This window comes from Equus przewalskii, chromosome 6 (assembly GCF_037783145.1).
Source record: "Equus przewalskii isolate Varuska chromosome 6, EquPr2, whole genome shotgun sequence".
In the NCBI taxonomy this organism is placed as follows: Eukaryota; Metazoa; Chordata; class Mammalia; order Perissodactyla; family Equidae; genus Equus; species Equus przewalskii.
The window spans coordinates 26,834,470-26,861,283 of NC_091836.1; the positions used below are offsets into that span (position 1 = coordinate 26,834,470).

At 46.6% G+C, this 26,814-nt stretch overlaps 2 protein-coding genes and 1 long non-coding RNA gene across 28 annotated transcripts in view; 2 read left to right on the forward strand and 1 right to left on the reverse strand.

Moving 5' to 3' along the window:
• The window catches only part of KMT2A (lysine methyltransferase 2A), an 80,531-nt gene extending 66,808 nt beyond the window's left edge, over positions 1-13,723 (forward strand). For all 8 annotated transcript variants that reach the window (XM_070624941.1, XM_070624942.1, XM_070624943.1 and 5 more), the window contains 5 exons: positions 6,439-6,617; positions 6,780-6,883; positions 7,329-7,412; positions 7,829-7,958; positions 8,809-13,723. In XM_070624941.1, the coding sequence (XP_070481042.1) occupies positions 6,439-6,617; positions 6,780-6,883; positions 7,329-7,412; positions 7,829-7,958; positions 8,809-9,084 (773 nt within the window). In that variant the 3' untranslated portion in view covers positions 9,085-13,723. The remainder of the gene's footprint in view (positions 1-6,438; positions 6,618-6,779; positions 6,884-7,328; positions 7,413-7,828; positions 7,959-8,808) is intronic.
• Positions 13,410-18,410, reverse strand: LOC139084088 (uncharacterized). Its single transcript, XR_011541370.1, has 2 exons — positions 18,270-18,410; positions 13,410-14,512 (listed from the first exon to the last, which is right to left on the reverse strand). It is a non-coding gene; the product is annotated as an uncharacterized lncRNA (long non-coding RNA).
• Positions 14,407-24,523, forward strand: TMEM25 (transmembrane protein 25). 19 transcript variants are annotated; one of them, XR_011541364.1, is made up of 11 exons: positions 14,407-14,549; positions 15,572-15,760; positions 16,653-18,531; positions 18,972-19,163; positions 19,441-19,752; positions 20,206-20,496; positions 20,731-20,862; positions 21,187-21,217; positions 21,339-21,473; positions 21,610-21,699; positions 21,852-24,523. XR_011541364.1 is itself a non-coding variant. In XM_070624999.1 (11 exons), exons 3-11 carry the CDS (start codon positions 17,868-17,870, stop codon positions 21,923-21,925), a joined length of 1,917 nt encoding a protein of 638 aa, XP_070481100.1. In that variant the 5' UTR covers positions 14,407-14,549; positions 15,572-15,760; positions 16,653-17,867; the 3' UTR covers positions 21,926-24,523. The 19 variants fall into 19 exon arrangements, 13 of the variants coding, with proteins under 13 accessions (XP_070481100.1, XP_070481102.1, XP_070481104.1 ...); XR_011541365.1 differs by having other exon boundaries at positions 21,613-21,699; XM_070624999.1 differs by having other exon boundaries at positions 21,343-21,473.
• Positions 24,524-26,814: the final 2,291 nt, after the last annotated feature.

Sequence of the window (26,814 nt, forward strand, 5' to 3'; positions counted from 1 at the left end):
TTCCCTCACGGAGCCTCCTGTGGCAGCAGCGACTACAGTCTTTAGGGGAGGGAGCAAAGTTCTCTCTCACCCCACTCCAGCTCTTCTGACGGGGGCTCCAGCCTCTCCACCCTCTGTCACTTGGCTGCTGTGACTCTCCAAGGATTCCTCTGCTATTAGGATATTTTCTGTTGGAATATGGTTGCTCCTTTTTGTTGAATGTTGGAGGGGAGAGAGTCCTGGGCAAACTCACTCCACCATGATGGTGACATCACAATTCTCGTTTATTGGTTTTAATAGTTTTTTTAGTGGTGTCCTTAGGGTTTTCTACACATAAGATAATATCATCTGCAAACAGAGGTAATCTCACTTCTTTCTTTCCAATTTGGGTGCCTTTTATTTATTTTTTTAAATTACTCTGGCTAGAACTTCCAGTATTGTGTTGAATAGAAATGGTGAAAGCAGACATCCTTCCCTTGTTCCCAGTCTTAGAGGGAAAGCGTTCAGTCTTTCACCATTGTATGCTTTTGCTGTGGGTTTTATTAATACAGTCATTTGTTGCCTAACAATGGGGATATGTTCTGAGAAATGCCTCGTTAGGCAATTTCATCATTGTGTGAACATCATAGAATATACTTACACAAACTCAGATGGTATAGCGTACTACACACCACACTAGGGCTCTATGGTACTGATCTTATGGGACCATCATTGTATCCACAGTTCATCGTTGGCCAAAGTGTTGTTATGCAGTGCATAACTGTACTTCATTTTTTTATATTGCCAAATAATATCCTTTTTGTGGCTATGCCTACCATATGTTGTTTGTCTCTTCATCAGCTGATGGACATTTGGGTCTTTTCCACCTTCTGCCTCTGATGAATAATATTTCCGTGAATATTCATGTACAAGTTTTTGTGTAGACGTGTTTTTATTTCTCTTGGGTATATACCTGGGAGTGGATTTGCTGGGTCAAATGGTAACTTTATGTTTATCTTTTTGAGGAACTGCCAAATTGTTTTTCCAAAGTGGCTGCACCATTGTGCATTTCCACCAGCAATGTACAATGGTTCCAATATCTGTATCCTTGATAACACTTGTTATTGTCTGTCTTTGTGATCATAGACATCCTAGTGAGTGTGAGATGGTGTCTCATTGTGGTTGTGTTATACTTTGTTTTTAAAGCTGAAGTAGTTTCTCATTGGTATTAGATTTCAAATTAAATTTAGGCAGTGTAAAAACATAGCATTAATACAGTTGTTTTGAGCGATCATTAAAGATTTTAATTAATCTAAGGTAGAAATCTTCCATTGACTCTGTTTTCCATATCTCTCTACCCCTCTAATCTCCTTTCAGATTGGTCCTGGGAGGGGAAATGAATAAATGCTTAGAAGAATTGAACTTTATCTATAATGTTTTTGTTTTAAAGAGGAACAGATGGAAAATATTTGAAACATATATTAGAAAATATCAACATTTGTTTATTTGAAGTGGCAGGTTTATGTGTAGGTGTTATAACAGCCTATGTACTTTTCTATATTTTAAATTTTTCAGAATTTTTTAAATTAAAAAAAGGAGCAAAACATCGGACCACGCTGGGGCAGCGTCCCACATGCCACAGCTAGAAGGACCCACAACAAAGAATATACAACTATGTACCGGGGGGCTTTGCGGAGAAAAAGGGAAAAAATAAAAAAATCTTTAAAAAAAAGAAAAAAGGAGCAAAGGACACAACGGGCATTTTATCCTCTACAACATACAAATGGCCAATAACATGATAAGATACTCAGTCTTACTCATAATTTTAAAATGCGTATTAAAACATGATTAATATTTCCACCTTAATTAACAAAGATTCAGAATTTGGAGGGGCCAGCTCTGTGGCCGAGTGGTTAAGTTCGCACGCTCTGCTGCGGCGGTCCAGGGTTCAGAGCCGGGGCATGGACATGGCACCACTCATCAGGCCACGTGGAGGCAGCGTCCCATATGCCACAACTAGAAGGACCTGCAACTAAGATATACAACTATGTACGGGGGGTTTGGGAAGATAAAGCAGAAAAAAACAAAAGAATTTGGAGATAATATAGATAAAGATGGAGGAGATGGGCTGTCCCTTAATTAATGGTAGGTATATAAATTACTAATACAGCTATTTGGAGGAACAGTTAAGCAATAGCTGTCAAAATTTTCAAGTCGTGTGCCCTTCCATCCAACAATTCCACTTCTAGGAAATTATCCTATAGGTAGTTTCAACTAAGTTATAAAAATGTATAAGAATGTTCATTCCAACATGTGGTAGTAAAAAACTAGAAGCAAGGGGACGCCCCAGTGGCTGAGTGGTTGAGTTCTCACACTCTGCTTCGGCTGCCCAGGGTTTGCTGGTTTGGATCCTGGCATGGACCTAGCACCACTCATCAAGCCATGCTGTGGCAGGCATCCCACGTATAAAATGGGCACAAACGTTAGCTCAGGGCCAATCTTCCTCAGCAAAGGGAGGAGGGTTGGTGGTGGGTGTTTGCTCAGGGCTAATCTTCCTCAAAAAGAAAACAAAACTAGAAGCAACCCGAATACTCCTCAATAGGGGAATTAAGAAAGAGAATCAAAGTAAATTAGCTGAAAAGGCAAGTTATAAGAGTATGTATTCCCTTTAGATACTTTTATATTATATATAATGGTTGCCTCAGAGGAGTGAGACCTGGGAAATTAGAATGGGCAACTTTTACTTTATTTCTGTACTATTTCCATGAGTAGGTATTACTTGGATGAATTTTTTAAAAAACTAGTTAATTCAAATATATTCAGTTTTTAAAAGAGCAGATGGCAAATAAGCTTTTAAGAAAAAGTCAGGCTTCTCTTGGGTCCTCTGCCTCTGCCCCCCTCACTCTGCCGTTCACTAGGCTTGCTCAGCCATTCCCACACTCTCATGTTGCACTCCAGGATTAACCCGTTTTTCCTTCCCATCATCCCCCAGATCCCAGGTCAAAAAAATCCAGTGAATCGTAACGTCCTTCCCTTCCCTCATCGTTCACGTACAGTTGGTCACTGCTATTGATTCTTCAAAAACATGAGTCCTCTTCCTTCCTTCTCTCTTTCCTTCCTCCGGCATCGCCCTTGTTACTCTCTCACCTGCAGTAGTAAAAAGCCTTGTCCCTGGTCCCTGAGTCTCCCGTCTCTCCTCCTTGTAATGAATCCTCTATGTTACCAGAAGTCCCTCAAAAGCTTCTTATTGTTGCCTACTAATTGTGGAGTAAAATCTTCACCCTGTGGAACGCCTGTAATGTGCCTGGCACCGTGGTGAACTCTTAGGCTTTAAGAGCTGAGCAGAAGCCCACTCAGCCCTGCTCTCCCAAGGTTTCCAGTCTGTGGCTCCCTTACACACCAGGTCCTATTCACTCTGCCTCGTCCGTTCAGCCTCAGCTTGCACGACTTTCCTCACCCCTCAAGATTCCTTGTTCTGTAGCCACACTACACTGTTTACTGTTCCAGATCCATCTGTGTGTCTTAGAGTGTGCTCACAGAGGTGAGTCAGAGCCTCTGGGTTTGGAGTGAGAACGCTGAGGTTTTAACATGTGCCCAAGTAATTCTTGTGACTTACATTGTGTGTGCTTTCACATTAGCATGTCATGGTTCATGCAGTTCCCTCTCCCAGGAGTGGCCCCCTTCCCTCCATCTTCTTTCTCCTGCTCCCCAGATTCCCTTGTTTGCTTGACAAACTGTTAATTCTTCAACACCCTGCTCAGAATTCCCTCTTTTCTTTCGCCTTTTTTGACCATTTATCTCTGTGCCTACTGCCTTATCACTTAGGATGCTTGTGGCCTCTGGTTATAGAAACCCCAGCTCTCACTGATTTAAACAGTAAGATGACTTATCGTCTTACATAACAGAAAGTCCAGAGGTGGGACAGGCATCAGGATTGGTTGAGAGGGGAGTTTGCAGTGTCCTTAAAGACCTAGATTCTTTCGTTCTTTCCAGTTTGCTGTCCTTGGTAAAGCCTCCTCTTCAGGCTGATAGCAGATGGCTGCAGCAGTTCCCAGGATCACATTCAGTTGTGGCGATGTTCAGAGGAGGGGCTTTCGTTGGGAAGAAATGGGCCTCTCACGTCTCATAGACCAGATTTGGTACCCTGTTCATTCCTAAGCTAGTCACCAGCAAGCGGACTGGGATTCCCATGGTTGGCTTAGAGTAATTATCCTTAGAATGGATGGAGAAGTTATCCACAGTGACCATTGTGTCCCTCAATCCAAAACCTGTCTGTCATTCTCCATCTCTGTGCTGCCACCTTGTCCCTGCCCTCCTGACCTTATATTCTAGTGGCAGATAAAAGTGCTCTGAAGAAGATAAGGGGGTAATGAAATAAATAGAGAGTGACACAAAGGTGGGTAGTTGGTGGCAGGGAGCCCCTTCTGGATGGAGTGGTCAGAAAAGGAGTCTCTTGACGAGGTGACTTCAAAGCTGAGACCTGAGTGATGAGGAGAAGGAGCCAGTCATGCAATGGTTAGAGTAGAAGTCTTCAGGGCAGAAGAAACAGCAGGTGAGAGAGCCCTGCAGTGGGCATGCCTGTGCTGTGTTTCTTATCTGGCTCCTCCATGAAGTACAAGCTCTATGAATACGGGTGCCTGCCTGTCTTGTTCACCTCTGTCTCCCCAAGTTTCTGTTTGGCACAGTGGAGAGATGGAAAGAATGTGTGGGATATAGTAGGCACTGAGTAAATGTTTGCTGAATGAACAAATGAATCCCCCACAACACAAGAGATGGTTCCCTCTTAAGAGCTCCCACAGTACTTCATGTTCTAGTTTTACTGGGATACTTTCCCATTGTGTGGTTTGTGTACACACCTGCCTGCCTCTGCCAAGAGCTCCTTGAGTCCAGGGGCCAGTCATAATTCATCTTCGTTTCCCACTGTCGACACAGTACCTCATCTCAGTGTAAGCCCGGCAGTGAATGTAGAGTTGAACACAGCCTACGTATTAAAATGAACTTTTCGTGAAAATATACTTAAGTACATTTTTCAATGTTTTTTTCTACCTAGGAATCCACAGCAGTCTAAAACTCCCAGGAAAAAATTCTTTGGGAAACCAGTGTTGTGTAGAAGAGAAAAGTTTGCCATTGTCTTATAAGGCTCAAGCTCTCACTTTGTAGACCTGTGTTATGTAGACTTAGGTTGAGTTCTCATCAGAACAACAGTTGTTCATAAGAATGTTGCTTCTCTGGAGACCTAACTTTTTACTTGTCATTGAAACCAAATTATCTCCCTTAGAAATTCTCTAAGTAAAATAGAAATCAGACAACTAATAATATCTTTCCCCTCTGCTAAAAAATTACCCAAGACATAGAAGAATTTTTAAATATGGAAAAGCAAACAACTACAATAACCAAATTAAAAGGTAGACAGGGTCCTGCCTCCCAGAAGTAACTGTTGTTAACATTTAAACATGGACGTCCCTCCAGAGATAGCGTGTGGTCCCCAAATTACACCAAGGTTATGTGTCTAAACATGCTTCATAACACAAATTGTCTCTTGGAATTGTATGTGACCCTAACACAGTTATGCTTACGAAATGCATATCTTGTCCACAAGAGGTACCTTTATTGTTTTGGTATCTATTAGTGATGTCAGAACTGGTATTTGTAAATGAAATATACTGTTTACTTAATAAAAATATAAAGACCATTAGCTATTTGCTAGTGTCTAAAAGAAGTATGGCAGTTGTTACTATGCCCCGTCCCCTTAATGAAAGAAACCCATCATTTTAGAAAGCCTTTCACCATCTATGCCGGCAGACATACATAAATGTTGTTTTTACAAAATAGAAATAAGAAATGCTCATTAATGGCATGAGACTAAGTGAGTAAAACAAAGCAGCTAATAAGGGTATTACTCCATACTTTCACAATAATAACACAAAAGAAAGTTGTGTGTTAGAGGTTTACTAAAATTCCTTTTAAATTTCAGTGAGGTACCTGTGAGAGAGAATATGAGCTTATAGAACCCAGGTACTCCATTACCTATAAACAAAAATGGGATCCTAGTTGGAGTATACAGTCCAAGGTTCAAATGTTGTCCCACTAGCAATGTGACCTTGGGTGTGGCATTTAAATTCTCTGAGCCTAGGCTTACTTACCTTAAGATGAAGCTCGTAATTCCTGCCTCATGTGGTTATTATGACCGTGACATGAAATAAGGCATGTAACCTATCTGTGTACATACAGAACATAGAAAATAGTCCATAGTTTGATGGCTTGCTTTTTCATTTAATCTGTTGTGAACACTTTCCATATTGATAGATCTGTATCTGCATCATTTTGATGGCTATCTATTGCTAATTTCTGTCCAGTCTTCAATATAACACCCTGGAGCAGCCTCTGGCAGAGTTATTCTCTGGCACAGATGTTTCTTTAATCCGGTGCTGTTTCCTGTGGGCTGCACTCCTCACCGCCCAGATACCTTTGATCCTACAGGTGTTAACGGTTTGAGGATGCTGGGGATTCTCCACGATGCAGTTGTGTTCCTGATTGAGCAGCTGTCTGGTGCCAAGCACTGTAGGAATTACAAATTCCGTTTCCACAAACCAGAGGAGGCCAATGAACCCCCGCTGAACCCTCACGGCTCAGCCAGGGCTGAAGTCCACCTTAGGCAAGTTCCATTCTTTTCCATAAGCGGTTTGGTATCCTGATTTTATTATCTAATGATAAAACTATTTTCCCACGTAACCTTTGAGATTTCCAATGTTAATCCTATCCTTCGCTGCTTCTGTTAAAGCATTTCTCTAAATATATTCTAATCTTTTGGCTCCAGGAAGTCAGCATTTGACATGTTTAACTTCCTGGCTTCTAAACATCGGCAGCCTCCTGAATACAACCCCAACGATGAGGAAGAGGAGGAGGTCCAGCTCAAGTCTGCTCGGTACGTCTTGAGTGGAGAAGGGTCCTTAGGGAGACTCTTTTCTCCCCGCTACTCCAGCTGTTCGGGCCACTGTGTAGTTTTGCTGGGATCAGAATTTCCTGGATAACATTTAAGAAGACCGAAATATAGTTTGTGTTGAAGTAGCAGTAGTCTGCTGGCAAAGAGAGAGGAACATGTTATAGAGGAGAAATTCAAATAACTATAAGATGTATATTTTATTTTCTTTAATCATAATATACTCTGTCAGCTTTGAATGTACCACCACAGTTATCATGTTCAGAAAGTACTATATATATTAAAATAGGCCTAATTTTATAAAGCACTTATAAAGCTTGGCATTGAACAAAGAGAGTAGTGTAGTCATATTCTCTAGGAACCTTTGATCCAAGACTCAAAACATTATTTTGTGAAGAGACTTCATTAATATTATGCCTTGTCTCTTTAGGAGGGCAACTAGTATGGATCTGCCAATGCCCATGCGTTTCCGGCACTTAAAAAAGACTTCTAAGGAGGCAGTCGGTGTCTACAGGTATGGCTAAAATTCTAGAAATAATTATAGAAAACTAATGAAGTTTTGCAAAATCAAATAGATCAAATGCTGGAGTGAGCTCCCTCGTTCAGTAAGTGAGGTTTTTATAGGTATTATTAATTGAACCTGATGTCCTAGGATCTTGTAACTCCTCATTTTGAATAAGGAATTTAACACGATAAGCATTAAAATATTGCTACTTTTGGTGGGCTGTAGAATGGAGAAATCTTTAATCCTTGGCCATTTGTTAGAACAATTAATATGCTCATATCAGGTGGGTCCAGATTCTTTTTTTTTCCCCCAAGTGTCTTGTCCTCCTGGGGACTAACAGACCAGGAGATTTTATTCATGTATTCACACAGTTAACCTTATTTTCAAAATTTGTGGCTGATCTCTTTTCCATCTTTATATCCTAGGTCTCCCATCCATGGCCGGGGTCTTTTTTGTAAGAGAAACATTGATGCAGGTGAGATGGTGATCGAGTATGCTGGCAATGTCATCCGTTCCATCCAGACTGACAAGCGAGAAAAGTATTATGACAGCAAGGTGAGGCTCACGCTTTCACTCTCCTAGTTTTTTTGTTTTGTTGTAGAAAGGAGCCCTCAACTACAAGTATGATCTCTAGTTCAAAAAAGAAATAGTGTCAGCCATAAAAAAGACAAAATCCTGCCTTTTTTGACAACATGGATGGACCTTGAGGGTATTATGTTAAGCTAAATAAGCCAGGCAGAAAGACAAACACCATATGATTTCACTCATGTGAAAGATAAACAAACATAAGGATAAGGAACACAGACTAGTGGTTAACAGAGGGGAAGGGGGTTGGGGGAGGGTGAAAGGAGTAAGGGGGCGCATATATATGGTGACAGATAAAAACTAGACTATTGGTGTTGAACACGATGCAGTCTATACAGAAACTGATATATAATAATGTACACCTGAAATTTACACAGTGTCATAAGCCAATATGACCCCAATAAAATAATTTTTTAAAAGGAAATAGTGTATTTTATCAATTCAAAGATACTTTTTTTCTTTTACATTTTAACATCTCTGAAATTTGTGGTGGGCCCAGTAAAAGTTCAGTATCTGCTCTAAGGATTAGTACACAAGGCTACTCTTTGAAGGTTTGTCTGAGTGGACCCCAGGATCAAAAGCATGTAACAACATAATTTTTAGGTTTCTCTTGTGAAGACATTAAGAAACCTCTAGTCTAGTGCCTATAATCTAGGAATTCATCATGGAAGCATCTTGAAAGATGGAAGAAATGTAGAAATTTTCCTAGCAGAAACTTTGTTCATCAGTAGCTATGTCACCTCAGAAAAAGGCTGGGAAATGTTCCCAAACCTGAGCTCTAATAAATAACGAGTTCTTCTCCTTTCTCCTTCTCATATAGGGCATTGGTTGCTACATGTTCCGAATTGATGACTCCGAGGTGGTGGACGCCACCATGCATGGAAACGCTGCACGCTTCATCAATCACTCATGTGAGCCTAACTGCTACTCTCGGGTCATCAATATTGATGGGCAGAAGCACATTGTCATCTTTGCCATGCGCAAGATCTACCGAGGGGAAGAACTCACTTATGACTATAAGTTCCCCATTGAGGATGCCAGCAACAAGCTACCCTGCAACTGTGGCGCCAAGAAATGCCGGAAGTTCCTAAACTAAAGCTGCTCTTCTCCCCCAGTGTTGGCGTACTAGGACCCAGGGCCATCCAAAGCAATGTTGAAGGCCTTTGCCAGCAGCTAGGAGTTCCAGGATTGAGTGGGCACAGTTGAGGGGCCTCCGTGATGGCTGAGCTCCCGTATGTCCCATCTTCACATATACATGTGATCATAGTCCTGGAGGGAGAGATGAGGTCTCGAAGAAAACATCCCTGATGGGCTTTCTACTGGGGCCCTTCTGATTGTATGCCATTAAAAAGTGGGAAATGGGGTCCCTAGCAGACTTGCCTGGAAGGAGCCTATAGAGGGTTAGTTACGTTGGGAGATTGGGCCTGAGCATCTCCTCAGAGAGAAGTTGCCATCCTTGCCTTGGCCCTTTCCCAGGCACTAAAAGCGAGGGGTCAGGCAAAGCCCCAAACATAGGGTTGGTTGGATACCTGAGAGTTGGCCAGCCGGGCCCAGCGTGTAGCCGTCTGTTGAACAAACAGAGAAGGTCTGGTGGTTTTCCCTACTATCCTCCCCCTTGAGAGTTCACTTCTGGTTGGGAGACAGGATTCTTAGCACCTTTGGTGTCAAAAGGTTGTCTTGGGGTTGTGCCAATTAATTACCAAACATTGAGCCTGTGGGCTTTAAGTGGGAGTGTTATCCCCAGGAGCCTTATCTCAGCCAGTAACCTTTCTTGACAATAGGAGCGGCTTCCCTCTCATTCCTTCTCTTCACTCCACTCTCTTCGTTTTCCCCCTCTTCATCCCACTGCTTTCCCATTCTTTCTGGGTGGTAGGGGAGAGTCACTCCCTGCTCAAGGACACTCCCTGTTGGGCACAGTCTGTGCCCTGAGCCTGTAAGCACTGCCAGTGGGGAAGTGGACAGGAGCCAGTGGCCGTGACCAGACAGAATTTGGAGAAGTTTTCATAGAGCTCCACTGAGAGTTTTAAAGAAATATATGTAGCATGATTTTTTAGAAGAGGAAAAAGATTATTTAAATAGGATTTGAATCATGCAACAACCAGAGAGTATCACAACCAGGATGACCCTGGGCCCCATTCTTAGGACATGCTAACTTTATTTTCCCCTTGTTAAGACATAGGAAGACTGAATTTTTTAAATGGTCAGTGTCCAGTTGAAGGCAGAACACTAATCAGACTTCAAGGCCCAAAACTTGGGGACTAGACCACCGAGTATTGAGGGAACTCTGCCACCTGCGCAAAATCCATGGATGAAGTAAATTAAATGACACTACTGCCCTGATTACTCCTTAGGATGTGGTCAAAACAGCATCAAATGTTTCTTCTCTTCCTTTCCCCAAGACAGTGTCCTGAACCTGTTAAATTAAGTCATTGGATTTTACTCTGTTCTGTTTACAGTTTACTATTTAAGGTTTTATAAATGTAAATATATTTTGTATATTTTTCTATGAGAAGCACTTCATAGGGAGAAGCACTTATGACAAGGCTATTTTTTAAACCGCGGTATTATCCTAATTTAAAAGAAGATCGGTTTTTAATAATTTTTTATTTTCATAGGATGAAGTTAGAGAAAATATTCAGCTGTACACACAAAGTCTGGTTTTTCCTGCCCAACTTCCCCCTGGAAGGTGTACTTTTTGTTGTTTAACGTGTAGCTTGTTTGTGCCCTGTTGACATAAACGTTTCCTGGGTTTGCTCTTTGACAATAAATGGAAAAGGAAGGTCACCCAGCTCCATTGGGCCACTCCCCTCCTTCTCATATTGAAGCTCCTCAAAGGCCGTGGTAGTATCTGACACAGCAGTTCTCCTCTTCCTTCTGCGCTGTCTCTCTCCTTTCTGGCACTTGCTCGGAGTGGTAAGAGGTGGTAAGCTACGTTTCCCTCATCTTTCCTACTTCAGAGTTAGCAACCAAGTTGAATGGCAACCCGACATTTTCCATCACCATCTGCCTCATCGGTCACCTAGCTCCCTTTCCCTCTGCCCACCAAGTCCTCATACCTGCAAAGAACCCATGGATCCCCCTGTGCCCTCTTTTGGGGCAGCTCGTTGAAACTGAAGCACAGTCTGACCACTCACGATAAAGCAGATTTTTCTCTGCCTCTGTTAGCCGCAAGGTTTCAGAGCACTGTAGTCCAGTAGAGGGCAGGGCACCCTTTTCTCGCCACAAGCCCATTCCTCTGGAAGTCTAGCAAAGCAATACGACTCAGTCCAGCGCCCTCTGCCCCGGGACTCACGGCTCTGCTGTGCCTTCCATCCTGGGCTCCCTGTTCTTCCATGACCTTAAGAACTTTGTCTGGTGGCTTTGCTGGAACAGTTTTCACTGTCATGCAGGGAGCCCAGCACTGTGGCCAGGATGGCAGTGACTTCCTTGTCATCATGGAGAAGTGCCAGCAGGGGACTGGGGAAAAGCACTCTACCCAGACCTCACCTCCCTTCCTCCTTTTGCCCATGAACAAGATACAGTGGCCCTAGGGGTTCCACTAGTGTCTGGTTTCCTTTATTATTGCACTGTGTGAGGTTTTTTTGTAAATCCTTTTATTCCTTTTTTTTTAAAAAAGAAAAAAACCTTAAGCTGCATTTGTTACTGAAATGATTAATGCACTGATGGGTCATGAATTCACCTTGAGAAAGGACCCAAAGGCCAGTCAGGGGGTGGGGGAAACTCAGCTAAATAGACCTAGTTACTGCCCTGCTAGGCCATGCTGTACTGTGAGCCCCCTCCTCATTCTCTTCCTACCAACCCCCAACCCTGAGGCCAGGGGAGGAGCCCACATCTTTCCTGCCCCTGCCAGCCGCAGATGGTTTGCCTTGCCTTTCCACTCCCTAACTGTCACCCACAGAAATGAGTAATTCCTCTTCTAGCTCAGCCTTGAGTCCATTGCCAAAATTCAGCATACCTGCCAGCAACTTGGGGAATAAGCTACGGTTTCCCTACAAGAGGGAAAGAAGGTGAAAAACAGCATAGCTATCTCCCAGACACCTCGGAGTTTGTTTTCAAAGTGACCAAGGGAATCTCCGCACAAAAGTGCAGACTGAGGAACTGTGGTGGGTCATTCCCAAGAATCCCCCAAGGGGCGTCCCCAATCCCTAAGGAATAACAGCTGCAAACCTGGTCAGTTCTCAGTGAGAGAGCCAGCTCCCTTACAGCTTTGCTGCTAGAACCTGTTGTGGCTGCATTTCCTGGTGGCCAGTGACAACTGTGTAACCAGAAGAGCTGCATGGCGCTGACCCTTTGGCCGGAACTTGGTCCCTTGGCTCCCTCTGTTACCGTCCGCCACCTCCAACACAGCCCCTCCTGTTTTTAGACCAATAACGAGAATTAAGGGGGAAGCCCTGGCAGCTATATATGTTTTCAACCAGACTCCTTTGCCGGGATCCAGTCCACCACCCCGCTTGCCTCTGTCAAACCTCCCGGCCAACGCAGTGAAGCACCATGCAGCTCCCTTGATATAAAAAAATACAACAACGAAAAAAAACAAAAAAAAATCTTTTAATGAATGTATCTTTCTAAAGGACTGACGTTCAATCAAATATCTGAAAATACTAAAGGTCAAAACCTTGTCAGATGTTAACTTTTAAGTTTGATTTGAGATTTTTTAAAATAGAAATCAAGTTTGGTTTTTTTGGTTTTTTTTTTTTAAAAGGAAAAGCGGGTCATTGCAAAGGGCTGGGTGTAATTTTATGTTTCATTTCCTTCATTTTAAAGCAATACAAGGTTATTGAGCAGATGGTTTTGTGCCGAATCATGAATACCAGTCAAGTCTCACACTCTGAAAACTTGCAACTTTTTTGTTTTGGTTTTCAAATAAATATAAATATGATATATATAGGAACTAATATAGTAATGCACCATGTAACAAAGCCTAGTTCAGTCCATGGCTTTTAATTCTCTTAACACTATAGATAAGGATTGTGTTACAGTTGCTAGTAGTGGCAGGAAAATGTCAGTCTGGCGCTCCTCTGATCCCCCGAAATGGGGGGAACCCAAACCATAAAGGGATGGTGAAACAGTCCATCCTGAGGGTCAGAGGAAAATGCAGAAATGGTGTCACCTGGATTTTTTTCTGCCCATGAATGTTGCCAGTCAGTACCTGTACTCCTTGTTTCTCTATTTTTGGTTATGAATGTTGGGGTTACCACCTGCATTTAGGGGAAAATTGTGTTCTGTGCTTTCCTGGTATCTTGTTCCGAGGTACTCTAGTTCTGTCATTCAACCAAGAAAATAGACTTGTGGTGTTTCTTTTATTGAACTTTTAACAATCTCTTTAGTAAATACAGGTAGTTGAATAATTGTTTCAAAAGCTCAACAGATGACAAGCTTCTTTTCTAGAAATAAGACATTTCTTGACAACTTTATCATGTATAACAGATCTTTTGGGTTTTTTTCCTTGTGTTCTTCCAAGCTTCTGGTTAGAGAAAAAGAGAAAAAAAAAAAAAAAAGGAAAAAATGTGTCTAAAGTCCATCAGTGTTAACTCCCTGTGACAGGGATGAAGGAAAATACTTTAATAGTTCAAAAATAATAATGCTGAAAGCTCTCTACGAAAGACTGAATGTAAAAGTAAAAAGTGTACATAGTTGTAAAAAAAAAAGGAGTTTTTAAACATGTTTATTTTCTATGCACTTTTTTTTATTTAAGTGATAGTTTAATTAATAAACATGTCAAGTTTATTGCTGCACATGGTCAAGCTTTCTTTTGACTTTGGCTGGGGTGGAGAAATGGGGGAGGGGAGCTGCCTGAGACCTGAGGACAAAGTGCCTTCCCCAGTCCTTTCTTTTAAAGTGGAATCATGAAGTCATTCCTCACCGCCTGCCTTCAGGCCCCACTCCACACTGGCTCTCTTAACTGTATCATCCCCAAAACGGTCAATGCCTTACTCATCAGTGATGTATGTTCAGGCCCAAAGTAACTCTGGATATGAGGAAGGGGTCAAGAGGAAAAAGGAATAGTTCCTTTACCTCCTACATACCCCTCCTCCTTTATCCATGGGCTGTCAAGCAGTGGCTTCAAAGCACTTTCTCCCAGTCTATCAATATAATAAAATGAAAGCATTTCAGGGAGAACCTGGACAGCACCCTCTCTTTGCTCCACTCCACCTTAAGGCTGAAATTGGATTTATTTACTGTTTCTCCTAGGCCTGGGGTGGGGGTGGGGAGGCGGTTGAGATATTTGTAAATGTTCTGCCAAGCCAAGGTCCCTAACCCCAGGCCAAAGGGGGTTGAGTTTACACTACAGCCAAAGAATGGAAGACGCTCCTCCTCAGGGGGGATGGTCCTCAAACAGAACCTCCTCCCTCTTGATCTGCTGGCTGTGAGGCCCAGACTCCACCATTTTCTCCCTCTTCTTTCATCTTGAGTCACCTTTTCAGATTTTAGAGTTGAGCACCATGGGGACTCCAAAAGATCAGGCAGTGTTGCAGGCCATCTTCAACCCTGACACCCCATTTGGAGACGTTATTGGGTTGGACCTAGGAGAGGAAGCGGACAAGGAAGAAGCAGACGAAGGTGAGTATTTGATCTTGGAAGTACAGCCCTCCACGTTGGCTGGCTGGTCTGCTGGCCTCCCTGGGGTGGCAGAGGGAGGTGGTCTTACAAGGCCCCTTGTTCCATGACCCTTGGATGATGACTGAGATTGGAATCAGAGAGGTTGGCTGATCCTTAGCGCAGTGATGAGGGTTTGGCAAGAGTCACTCTGTCAAGAGGAGAAAACCGGGCTTTGTGTACCTCACCACTTAATTCACCCCATGATCCAAGCCTAACTGGGTTTAGGGAGGGGGGGATGTTAAACTCTCACATCTTTGTTGTAACAGAGTCTATCACCCCACACAGAATGGAGGACAGAAACAGGGCAGGGGGTGGCTCAGTTGAATGGTTCCAACTTAAGCATGCCCAACCTAAGCAAGCATTCAGTGTCACACACCATTACAAGCCAAGTACTGAGCTAATTCTTCTACAGAGTGAGCACCCTCATTGGCTTTTCCATCGGTCCCTAATGGGGACTGGTGTCCCCATCAGGAGTTTTTGATGCCCTTTGTTTCTAAAGGAGTGAGATCTAAAAGCCTTACTGAAATTTCAGGCTAAAAAGCTGAGGGATGTGTCGGAAGTGATTTTCACGACCTGGCTATGTCACAATGGCCTTCATGTGGGAGGCAATGTAGTAGAATAAAATGAGGCAGGCTAAGGAGCCAGAAAGACCTGGGTTCAAATCCAAGCTGTGCAATTTATGGGCTGTGTGACCTGAGCAAGTCATTTAGCCACAGGCTAAGGAGTTTGGGCTTCATTCTCTTGGCAATGGAGAGCCAACCAAGGACCCTTCCCAGGTCTCTTTGAAACTTAGGCAGTGTTAGCTCTCAGCCTTGGTGACCTCAGCTCCCCCTGCCCCAAACACTGCATCTGACTCCTGCTGTGCTGCACACCCCAGCCTAGTCAGCTCTGGATCAGGTCCCAGGTTTCTGAAGCCTGAGGTGGCTTTTGCCTCTTGCTCCCAACTGCACGCCTGTCCCCTCCCGGCTCCCTCCCTGGCACAGACGGAGTTTTCCCTCGAGCACAGCTGGAGCAGTCCAAGGCCCTGGAGCTGCAGGGGGTGAAGGCAGCAGAGGCCGGCGACCTCAAGACAGCCCTGGAGAGGTTTGGCCAAGCCATCAACCTACTGCCTCAGAGGGCCTCAGCCTACAACAACCGAGCGCAGGCCCTGCGACTCCAGGGAGACGTGGCAGGTGAGAGGGGACGCCCTGGAACCTCTGCAGAAAGCCCTGGAGTGCACACACCAGAGATGAAGTGGTCACGGGGCTGGGGCATGGGGTCTGGGGGAGTCACTAAACTCCTCTGGAACCTATGTTCTTACCTATACGAGATATATGATGGGCCCTGCTAATCTCTTGGGGCTACTGTGAAAGTTACAAGAGAATGCATTCCATTTATTTCCCTAACAAACATTTAATGAGAGCCTACTATTGTAGCAGTGGGCTAGATGCTGAGGACACAAAGAGAAAAGATACACTACTTATAGCAATTACTAAATTACTATGTGCCGGGCACTAAGCCCTTTACCTGTAAGACGTAGTAACTCATTTAGTCCTCACAACACCCTAGCAGGTATGTACTGTTGTCTCCATTTACAGATGAAGAACTGAAGCACGGGGGTTAAGTAATTTGCTACTCTCACACAGCTGAGCAGTGGCCAGCTGGGATATGAACCAGGTGGCAGGGCTCCAGAGTGTGTGCTCTTAACCCCCACATAATACACCTCAAAAACCTCACAGTCAAGGGAGTAGGACACATAATTATGATACCAGCATAACGAGTTTGAAAGATTTCAGCATGGGATCTGTTCCTGAGGGGTGAATTTTGAAGGATGAGTAGGAGTTAGCTGGATGGAGGGAAGTGGGAGAAGGCACAGCCTGGAGAGGTCCAGAAGGCATGAATAGGTAGGGAGAACTTCAGATCTGCAGGCTGGCTGGAACAGGGAGTGGTGGAAGGATGGTAAAGAGGGGCCAGATGGTGAAGAACAGGGAACCTTAGGCTGAGATCGGACTGTGTCTTGTAAACATGGGGAATCACCAAAGGGTTTTAACTGGAGAGTGACTGGATCAAACCTGCTGCATTCAGGTTACTCCGGCTGGAGTGGGGACCACGGGAAAGAGAAGGTCATGCTGGGAACCTGAGAGCAGGCTGACGTGAAGGCGTAACCACAGAAGCCTAGTCGGGCACTACTACACTGCTAGGACTCGTAGTGGTGGAGGTGCTGCTGAGGCCAGGAATGCCAGGCCCAGGAAGTTGGCCTCCATTCTGGGAACAGTGTGGAGCCCCTGGAAGCCCTTTCCAGGCTTGTCTGCCACCTGGCTCTGTCAGGGCAGTGCGGGAAAGGTCGCTAGGGACAGCCTGTAGAACAAAGCCCCAGAGAGGGTCAGAGGTGACTCCGCCTGGAGGAGGCTGTGATCCCTCTGGACCAGCTCCCTCTGAGGGAAACAAGGAATGCTATGATCAGAGGGCTTCTCAACCGTCTGGGTGGGATGGGGAGCACAGCCCCTGCTGGGTTCCAGGGACCAAAACACAAAACAACAGGACAGGGAAGATCAGCTTTGCTCTAGGATGATGCTGGAGCTCTCCAAGCACCCTGACAGCTCTTTAGAGAACATGAGTGAATCGAAGCAGAGCCCAGAAGAAATACAGCTCGGTGGACCCTAGAGTAGATACCAGTTGGCTCCCTGAGCACGAGTTCCGAGTTCTGATGAAATCCAATTACTTTATGAGGATGATAAAAATAAAAACGGTGCAAGCCAGTTCTGGCTCCAAAACCTCCTTCAAGGAAAAGCAGATACAAAATAATGAAGATCATGGAGATAAAGAATGAAGAAAGGCAGTCAGTCAAGAAAACAGATGAGACAGAAGATATTCTAAAGCACATAATGGAAAAGAGGAGAGAAAAGCCTTCAAAAGGAAAAGAAAGAGAAATGGATTTTATTGTATTCGTAAGAAATGGTAGTCCATTATAATCTTTTCGACTCTAGGATTCATAGTCACCTGGCGCATGGCAGATGCTTAATAACGTATGCGCGGAATAAACTGCCTGATACGTGCCGGGCAAGGGCCAGACTCGTGAACATTGTGACCATTCGAAATCCTCCCAGCAACCTTCATGTTTTGGTGTATCAGATGATGGAAAATAATGAGACATGGCAAGATACTGGACTTCAGTCCCAGGTCTGCCACTAAACTGGCTGCGCAACCCAGGGCAAGTCTTGCCAACTCTTCCAGGCTTCATCTGTATAATGGGAATAACAATACCTACCCTACTTGGGATCAAGTGCAGGCGGGGTTCAAATGGCCAAGCCCCAGAGCCTCAAATCTGACCCCGGATTAGTGCTCCTCGAGGCTCTGACCCCGGCCCGCCCATCCCGCAGGTGCCCTGGAGGACCTGGAGCGCGCCCTGGAGCTGAGCCGAGGCCGGGGCCGCGCCGCCCGCCAGAGTTTCGTGCAGCGCGGGCTCTTGGCGAGGCTGCAGGGCCGGGACGACGACGCCCGCAGGGACTTCGAGCAGGCGGCGCTGCTGGGCAGCCCCTTCGCGCGGCGCCAGCTGGTGCTGCTCAACCCCTACGCCGCGCTGTGCAACCGCATGCTGGCCGACATGATGGGGCAGCTGCGCCGCCCCGGCCCCGGCGCTGCGCCGGCCCGCGGGCGAGGGGAGGGGTGGGCCGCGCCCCAATAAAGCCGCCTGGCTCTCACCGACTCCCGCCTGTGTCTGCGTCCGGAACCGTCCCCGCAGGTGGAGGGCACTCAGGTGTCGCCTGCGTGGGAGGCCGTCTGCGCCCGTCAGGGCGGCTGGGGGACGGGGCGGGAGCGGCGCCCACCTGCCCTGGGGGCGGGGCCTGCCGGCCGTGGTCGGGCATTGATTGGCCCTGCCTGGTGCGGCCCTGGCGCCTGCCGCGGACTGCGGCGCTCATCAGACCTGAGCAGTTGCTCCGGCGGCGCTCAGGGAGGGAGCCAGGTGAGCCGCCTGGAAGGCGGGGGCGGGGCGGGGCGGGGCTGCTGCGTGACCCCCGCCTCCAGGATCCGCCTCTGCCTGAGCATCCAGAAGGGTGGCAAAGGGGGAGGCGTAGGGCGAGAGATGCATTGGGGAATGGGGCAGGAGAGAGAGAAGTCTGGAGAAGGACGGTCCCTTTGGAGGAGGGGCACGTGTACCCCAGTGTGTGTGTGTGTGTGTGTGTGTGTGTGTGTGCGTGCGTGCGTGCGTGCGCGCGCCTGGTGCGGGCTGCACGGTTGCTCGTCGTTTCTTTGTATGTGAGAGTGTATGCTTGTTCGTACCCTGGAGTCAGCGCTCAGTTCTGCGCCCGCAGGGTGTACAGGTACGAGCTGGGTGGGCTTGGCTGTTTGCGTCCTTGCCTTCGCCACTGTGGGTCAGTGTACATTATGTGTTTCCGTGCATAGTTTCTTTTTTGTTTCTGGAGAGTAAATTCCGGGAGGAATTACTAAGCTTGCCTGTTCCCACCTGGCTAACATCGAGGCCGGCCACCTTCTCTCGGCAGCCTGGGGCCCACGTCAGGGCCACCATGGTGCTGCCTCCAGGCCCGGCTACGCTCCCGCACACACTGCTGCTCCTACCAGCTCTTCTGAGCTCAGGTACACCCCTGTTCATCCCTTGGCCATACATTTCTGGGTCACGTTCCCCGTTCCCCCCTCCTTGCCTGCACCTTCCTTTTGGCTACCCCCTTCAGGCCCCAGGCAGTAGAGCTGAGTTCCCCTCGCTCACCTACCCAAGGTCTTGCCAGTCCCTGCTGAGAGAACCCAGGTGCTCCCTCTTTTGGCCTGCTGCCCCTCTGTAACTGGACCTCATCCTGGTCACAGAGCACTACCAACCCATCCCCAGACGTCCCCAGAATCCTCTGCTGTGTTCCAGGTTGGGGGGAGTTGGAGCCACAAATCGATGGTCACACCTGGGCTGAGCGGGCACTTCGGGAGAATGAACGCCACGCCTTCACCTGCCACGTGGCAGGAGGGCCTGGCACCCCCAAGTTGGCCTGGTACCTGGATGGACAGCTGCAGGAGGCCAGCACCTCCCGACTGCTGAGTGTGGGCGGGGAGGCCTTCTCTGGAGGCACCAGCACCTTCACTGTCACTGCCCAGCGGGCCCAGCATGAGCTCAACTGCTCCCTGCAGGACCCAGGCAGTGGCCGGTCAGCCAACGCCTCCGTCATCCTCAATGTGCAATGTGAGTGCCCCTCCGGTAGGCAGGGAGAGAGGTTCTCTGCCAGGAGACCCCCGGCAGCCACTAGGCAGGTGGTCCCGTAGGACATTTAACAAACACTTAAGCCCTTTGCAAATATTAACTCACTTTATCCTCACAGTAATCCTATGAGGTAATTAGTATTGTTATTCCCATTTTACAAACAAGAAAACTCAGGCTCAGAGAGGTTAAGCAATCTGCTTAAGGTCATCCAGCTGGTAAGTAGCAGAGCTAGGATTCAAATCCAGATTTTCTGGCTCTAGTGTTTATACTCTTAATCACTACGAAATGCTGCCACTCTGGCAGACCCAGCCATCCTGTTTCCCAGTGCCCCCTTAAGGAGAGGTCCAGGTCCCTGGCTCCCTTCTGGGTTTGGGAAGAAGGGGCAAGGAGTTTGAAGGGCTGTAGGAGAGCATACTGGCCTCTGCTTTGTACCAGTTAAGCCGGAGATTGCCCAGGTCGGGGCCAAGTACCAGGAAGCTCAGGGCCCGGGCCTCCTGGTTGTCCTTTTTGCCCTGGTTCGTGCCAACCCACCTGCCAATGTGACCTGGATCGACCAGGATGGGCCGGTGACTGTCAACACCTCCGACTTCCTGGTGCTGGATGCCCAGAGCTACCCCTGGCTCACCAACCACACTGTGCAGCTGCAGCTCCGCAGCCTGGCGCACAACCTCTCCGTGGTAGCCACCAACGACGTGGGTGTCACCAGTGCCTCGCTCCCGGCCCCAGGTGAGCACTGCCAGCAACGGCCCAGCAAAGCCTCCGGTGGGTGTGGGATCTCAGTACAGAAATGGCAGACTTGGTGTCCTCGGGCGAGTCTTGTGAATGAACTGTCCCCAGCCACCTTCCTGGTCAGTCAGGAATGAACTGACCACCTTGAGCAAGGAGGTCAGAGTCGTACCTGTGGCATCTCCTGATTGGGGGTCCTGCCCACTTGGAACCTAACCAGAGGACGACCTACAGGGCTCCTGGCCACCCGGGTGGAAGTGCCACTGCTGGGCATCGTTGTGGCTGGAGGGCTTGCCCTGGGCACCCTGGTGGGGTTCAGCACCTTGGTGGCCTGCCTGGTCTGCAGGAAAGAGAAGAAGATCAAAGGTAGGCCAAAACAGTTGGGGGCAGAGGGTGGGGGACAGTGGAGATGAGGTTGGGGTGAGCAGCAAGGGCAGTGGGCGCAGCTGGGCAGAACAAGTGGTCTCTGACAAGTGGCAGAACAGGTCTTCCCAGGAATGGCCATGGGTAAGACCACATGCATCCCACATAGCAGGGCCGGGCGCTGGGCACCCAGTCTCTGGTCCCAGAGCCAGGGCTGGGCATTTGAGAGACCCCTGGCCTGAGGGTCCTGGGTCTGAAAGGGCACAGGGGCAGAGCCCAGAGTGGGTGGGTACACTGAAACCAGTGATGTGGTTTCCTTCTCCTCAGGCTCCTCCCGGCGCCCATCTCTGGTCTCTAGGTAACTCTTCTGGGGCTGGGTGGATGGGCTGAACTGAGATGCAGCATGGAGAGAGTTGGCAACCTGGGGTTTCTAGTCGTTCTGGAATGGGCCCCAAAGCAAGAATCTGTGCCTCCTGGAGCCAGGGCGTATCCCAGGCTTTGTCCGCCCTGTAGTGACTCCAACAACCTGAAACTCAACAATGTGCGCCTGCCGCGGGAGAACATGTCCCTCCCATCCAACCTTCAGCTCAACGACCTCACTCCGGAGTCCAGAGGTACATCCAGGCCCTCTGTTTGCCCCTGCTTTATCTTCAGAGGTGCTTCTGAGAAAGAGAGACCCTGGTACTTAGGAGGGGAAGGGCCCCATGAGGCATGCTTCTCATCCGGGGCATCACCCCCTTTGTCACCCAGCAGGGAAACCAGCAGACCGCCAGATGGCTCAGAACAACAGCCGGCCAGAGCTTGTGGACTCGGAGCCTGGTGGTCTCCTCACCAGCCGAGGTACTGGGAAAGGGGCCTGCTGCCCTCCTCCTATGCTCCCCAACCCTTTCTCTTATGCCAAAGGCCTCTGAGTCCCCAAAGGGTGGAGGGGGGTCTCCCAACTTCTAAGGAATGAAGGTTACGGAGACTTCTGGGCATCTTTGACCCTGCAGGTTTCATCCGTCTCCCAATGCTGGGCTACATCTATCGAGTGTCCAGTGTGAGCAGTGATGAGATCTGGCTCTGAGCTGAGGGCGAGACGGAGGTGCCCTCTTGGTGCCTGGGCCCCTCTTCTTTCTCCTGCGAGACACCCCCTGCCTGGCCACGTTGCCAACGTGAAGAGGTCACGCCACTGCCCTCCTGGCTGGGGTGTCCTCTGTGTCATCCACATGATGTGTTTCACTGGGATCTGACCCTCAGGGGCACAGGTATCCTTGGCAAGGCTGCCAGCTGCATCAGAGCCCCTTGTTCTCAGGTCAGGGGCCTGCATGTGATGCCTATGCCCAGGCTGATGGAGCTCTTTGGCCAGGTGTGTCCAGAGGCCATCCAGCATCTAACTGTGGCATGGCCTTGTTGGCTTGGACGCACTCTCTGCCCCACACCAGTACTCTCTGCACCTTGTACAGCAGGCATGGGGGCATGCCTTGTGGGGGGACAGGGAGGGACCAGCACGTCTTGGATTTCCTTCCCATGCTATGCTGCTTCGTTCCCTCAGGGAAGATTTAGGACCCTGCTAGCTGTATAAAACCAAACTGCCCTTTGCACAGGAACCAACCCCTGACCCAGGGGCATTGGCCAAGCACAGACTAGTCCCTTTTGCTACATACCTTTCTGCCCTTTTTTGTGCCGTCTGCCCTGCCTCTTCTTGGGCATCATAAGTTACACTTTGGACCTTCTCTGCTTCTTCACCTGGCACTAGACTTTTCCATTGGCCTGGCCCCTGGTGGTGCCGGTGCCTGTGTTAGCACAACTCAGGAGGAAAAGAAAGAGGTGAGAAGTCTGGTGGTATCCGGGACAGCATGTAGCTATGCATCATTTTCTTACAGTGTTAGCACTTTAAGCGCATCCCCTGGGGAGGGGGTGAGTGAGGGCCCCAGGGCCCGCTCTGTGGCTTCCCCAAGTCTGACCTTCCAGATTCACTGTGAGTGCCCTGAGCCCTCAGGGTTGACGGGTTCCCTCTCAACTTGTCTCCCCTGCCATGGATTGCCAGCCCTGACCAGTCCCTGACTGCCCATCTGCAGGAAGCCACTCTTCCCGTCCCACCCTCTGTTCTTTAGGGCATGGTCATAGTGGCACATAGTTTGACAGGGCCAGAAGCTTTAGGGGGACACAGAGAAAGAGGGGGACCACATACCCCTAAACAACCTAAGAACTCTGAAAAGCAATGTGGACATGATTGCAAGTTAATGTAGTGCAGGGTATATTTTTCCCTTGTTGATATCTTGCTTTGTAATTTTTATTACGTTACTGCCTAGGACAGTGCAGAACACACAATAAATTCAGTAAACCTGACAGTGAAGATTACATGGCTGTTTCGCTTCACTTTTTAAAAGAAATCTTTAAATCACGCAGAAGAGAAAATATAGCAAACACTTGTGTACCCATCACTCAACTCTGTTGAATCTTACCATTTTACCTTATTTGCTTCAGATCTTTTATTTTTAAAAATGAATAATGTTTCTTTAATTACACTCTTCCCCGTGGCAGGGATGGAATTTTCTATTTCGGGAGTCCCAGGGGAGGGATCATAGCTGTACCCAGCTCCTGAGGCTCACTTGGCCGATACCTCTTGGCAGACACTCTCCGTCTCAGGACTGGCTAAGCCACGCTGAGCCCCTTGCCCTGACCGGGGAGGCTCAGGCTAGGCTGTGAGTTTCCAAAAAAATTTTTCTAGCGGATCATGAGAGAAAAAAGGAATAGAAATGGGATGAGTTTTTTGAGGGCACATTTATATTTTACTTTTTTAAGCAACAAATGAGCTTGGCTTGCATAGCTCTGGGTTTTTCCACCACAGCCTTTCTTCAGCTCTCTCGTTCAGTGTTTTCCTCCACGGGGGTGGCTCAGGCTGCCCCTGCCTCCTGAGGGAAACTTGGTTATGGCCTCTCTTGATTTTGCATGTAAGCTCTTTCGTGGCTTCAGAACTTAGGAGCCGCGTGCCTCGCTGTCAATTCTTTTGACTCTCTTGTCCACTGTGCCCTTTGGGAGATCCTAGAGCCCCTTCCTGATGATTCTTTGGCAAGGCTACAAGCCCTGCACTCCTCTCAGCTGACTCAAGGTCTTACTTTAGGGGAAAGGTTTCCTCTTCCTGGCAAATCTCCCATCCTTGCAAGTGTTTGCTAAGGGGTTGACCTTCAAACGACTGTCCCAATTCTCCATACATGTCCTTTAGATCAGAGACTCCTGGTTCCCTTGTTGAGTCACAGACCCCCTGGAGCATGTGATGAAATTAAAGCCTTCCAAGAAAATACAGGTTAAGAAACCCCTGCTTGTTATGCAAATCAAGGCTCATCAAATTATAGCATGGATGAACCTTGAAAACTTTATGCTAAATGAAAGGAGCTAAATCCAAAAGACCGCCTATGTGACTTCACTTCTGTGAAATGTCCCGAATAGGCAAATCTACAGAGAGTAGGTTAGTGGTTGCCAGTGACTGGGGGGAGGGAAGAATGGGGAGTGACTGATAATGAATATGAGGTTTCTGTCTGGGTGATGAAAATGTTCTAGAATTAGTGGTGACCAATGCACAACTTTATGAATAGACCAAAACCCACTGTTTGTGGAATTGTACACTTTACAAGGGTGAAATATGAATTATATCTCAATAAAGCTCTAGTTTAAAAAATCATCAAATGGTAATTTGATTTGTACATTTCACTATATATAAATTTTCCCTGACAACCATAAGTAAATGTTGAACTCCAGTTAATTTTATGTATGCTCAAGTGTTTAGGGGTGAAGTGCATTGATGTCTGCAACTTGCGAGATGTATCAAAAAACAAGAAGGATTGATGATAGAGGAATGGATATGTGATAAAACAAATTTAACAAAATGTTAATTGTAGAATCTAGGTGGTGGGTATATAGCGTTCACTATATAATTCTTCCAAAATTATTTTATTTATTTATTTATTTTTTGGAGGAAGATTAGCCATGAGCTAACGTCTGCTGCCAATCCTCCTCTTTTTGCTGAGGAAGCCTGGCTCTGAGCTAACATCCGAGCCCATCTTCCTCTACTTTATATGTGGGACGCCTGCCACAGCATGGCTTGCCAAGCGGTGCCATGTCCGCACCTGGGATCCGAACCGGCCAACCCCTGGCTGCTGAAGCAGAACGTGTGAACTTAACCGCTGTGCCGGCCCCCAAAATTATTTTATTTAACAATTGTCGTAATAGAATATTGGGAGGGAATCCCTGATCTAGTTCCTTCTCTGATATTTCTGAAATCTTTTTGATCTTTCTAAGGATCATGGGATTTTTAATCATTACTAGTGTCCCTTACATGACAGTTCTTTTTCCTAGGAAAGAATACCAATTTTTAATATATTCCAGTCACCTAACATTTAATCTTTACTCTCCAATAAATATTGGCGGCAGGTTGCTTGTTACCTGAGCTTGAACGTGCGGCTGTCCAACATTTGGGTGGGCACAGCTCCGGATGCAGTTTCCCACCTGGACCATGCAATACTGAATTCCTCCAGACACAATAGACTGTTTAATGAGCACTTGTAAAAATTAATGTGCAACTTTTTTCATTGCTAGTGGGAATGTAAAACGGCACAGCCGCTGTGAAAGACAGTCTGCAGTTCCTCAAAAAGTAAAACATAGAATTACCATGTAATCCAGCAATTGCGCTTCTGGGTTTATTCCCAAAAGAAGTGAGAACAGGGGCTCAACCAGCTGTCTGTACACCAATAGTAATAGCAGCATTATTTGCAATAGCCAAAAGGTGGAAACAACCCAAATGTCCATAAACAGATGAACGGATAAAGAAAATTGCGTGTAAAATGCACACAATGAAATATTCCTTTAAAAAGGAAGGAAATTCTGGCACCAGCTCTGCTGCAGTGGCCCAGGGTTTCACAGGTTCAGATCCTGGATGCAGACATGGCACTACTCATCAGGCCGCGCTGAGGCGGCATCCCACATGCCACAACTGGAAAGACCCACAACTAAGAATATACAACTATGTACCGGGGGACTTTGGGGAGAAAAAAGGAAAAAATAATAAAGAAAAATTAAAGAAGAAGGAAGGAAATTCTGACACATGCTACAACATGGATGAACCTTAAAAGCATTATGCTAAATGAAATAAACCAGATACAAAAGAATAAATTTTTTATGATTGCACTTATGTGTTACCTAGAATAGGCAAATTCATGGAAACAGAAAATAGAAGTTCCTGGGGGCCTGGGGAGAGCTGGAGCGGGGGTTACTGTTTAATGGGTACAGAGTCTCAATTTGGATGATGCAAAAGTTCTGAGGCTGGATAGTAGTGATGGTTGCACAACAATGTGAATGTACTTAAAGGCATTGAATTATACACTTAAAACTGGTAAATTTCATGTTATGTAAAATATACATGATTTTTTATTTGGATTTTTAAATTTTGATTACTGATTCAATCTCATTGCTAGTTATAGGGATTTCAAATTTTCCACTACTTTAAGTCTTGGTAGATTTTGTGTTTCTAGGAATTTGTCCATTTCATCTAGGTTATTTAATTTGTTGGCATACAAGTGTTCACAGTACTCTCTAATCCTTTTTATTTCTGTAGAATTGGTGGTAATGTCCTCACTTTCATTTCTGATTTTCATTATTTGATTCTTTTCTCTTTTTTTCTTAGACAATTTGGCTAAAGGCTTTTCAATTTTGCTAATCTTTTCAAAGAACCAACTTTTGATTTTGCTGATTTTCTCTATTTTTTTTTCTATTTTTTTCTATTTTCTATTTCATTTATCTCTGTTCTAATCTTTATCATTTCCTTCCTTTGGTTAGCTTTGGGTTCAGTTTGTTCTTTTTCTAGTTCCTCAGGTTGTAAAGTTAGATTGTTTACTTGAGATCTTGCTTCTTTTTTAATGTAAGCATTTACAGCTATAAATTTCCCTCTGAGCATCAGCTTGCTGCATCCCATAAGTT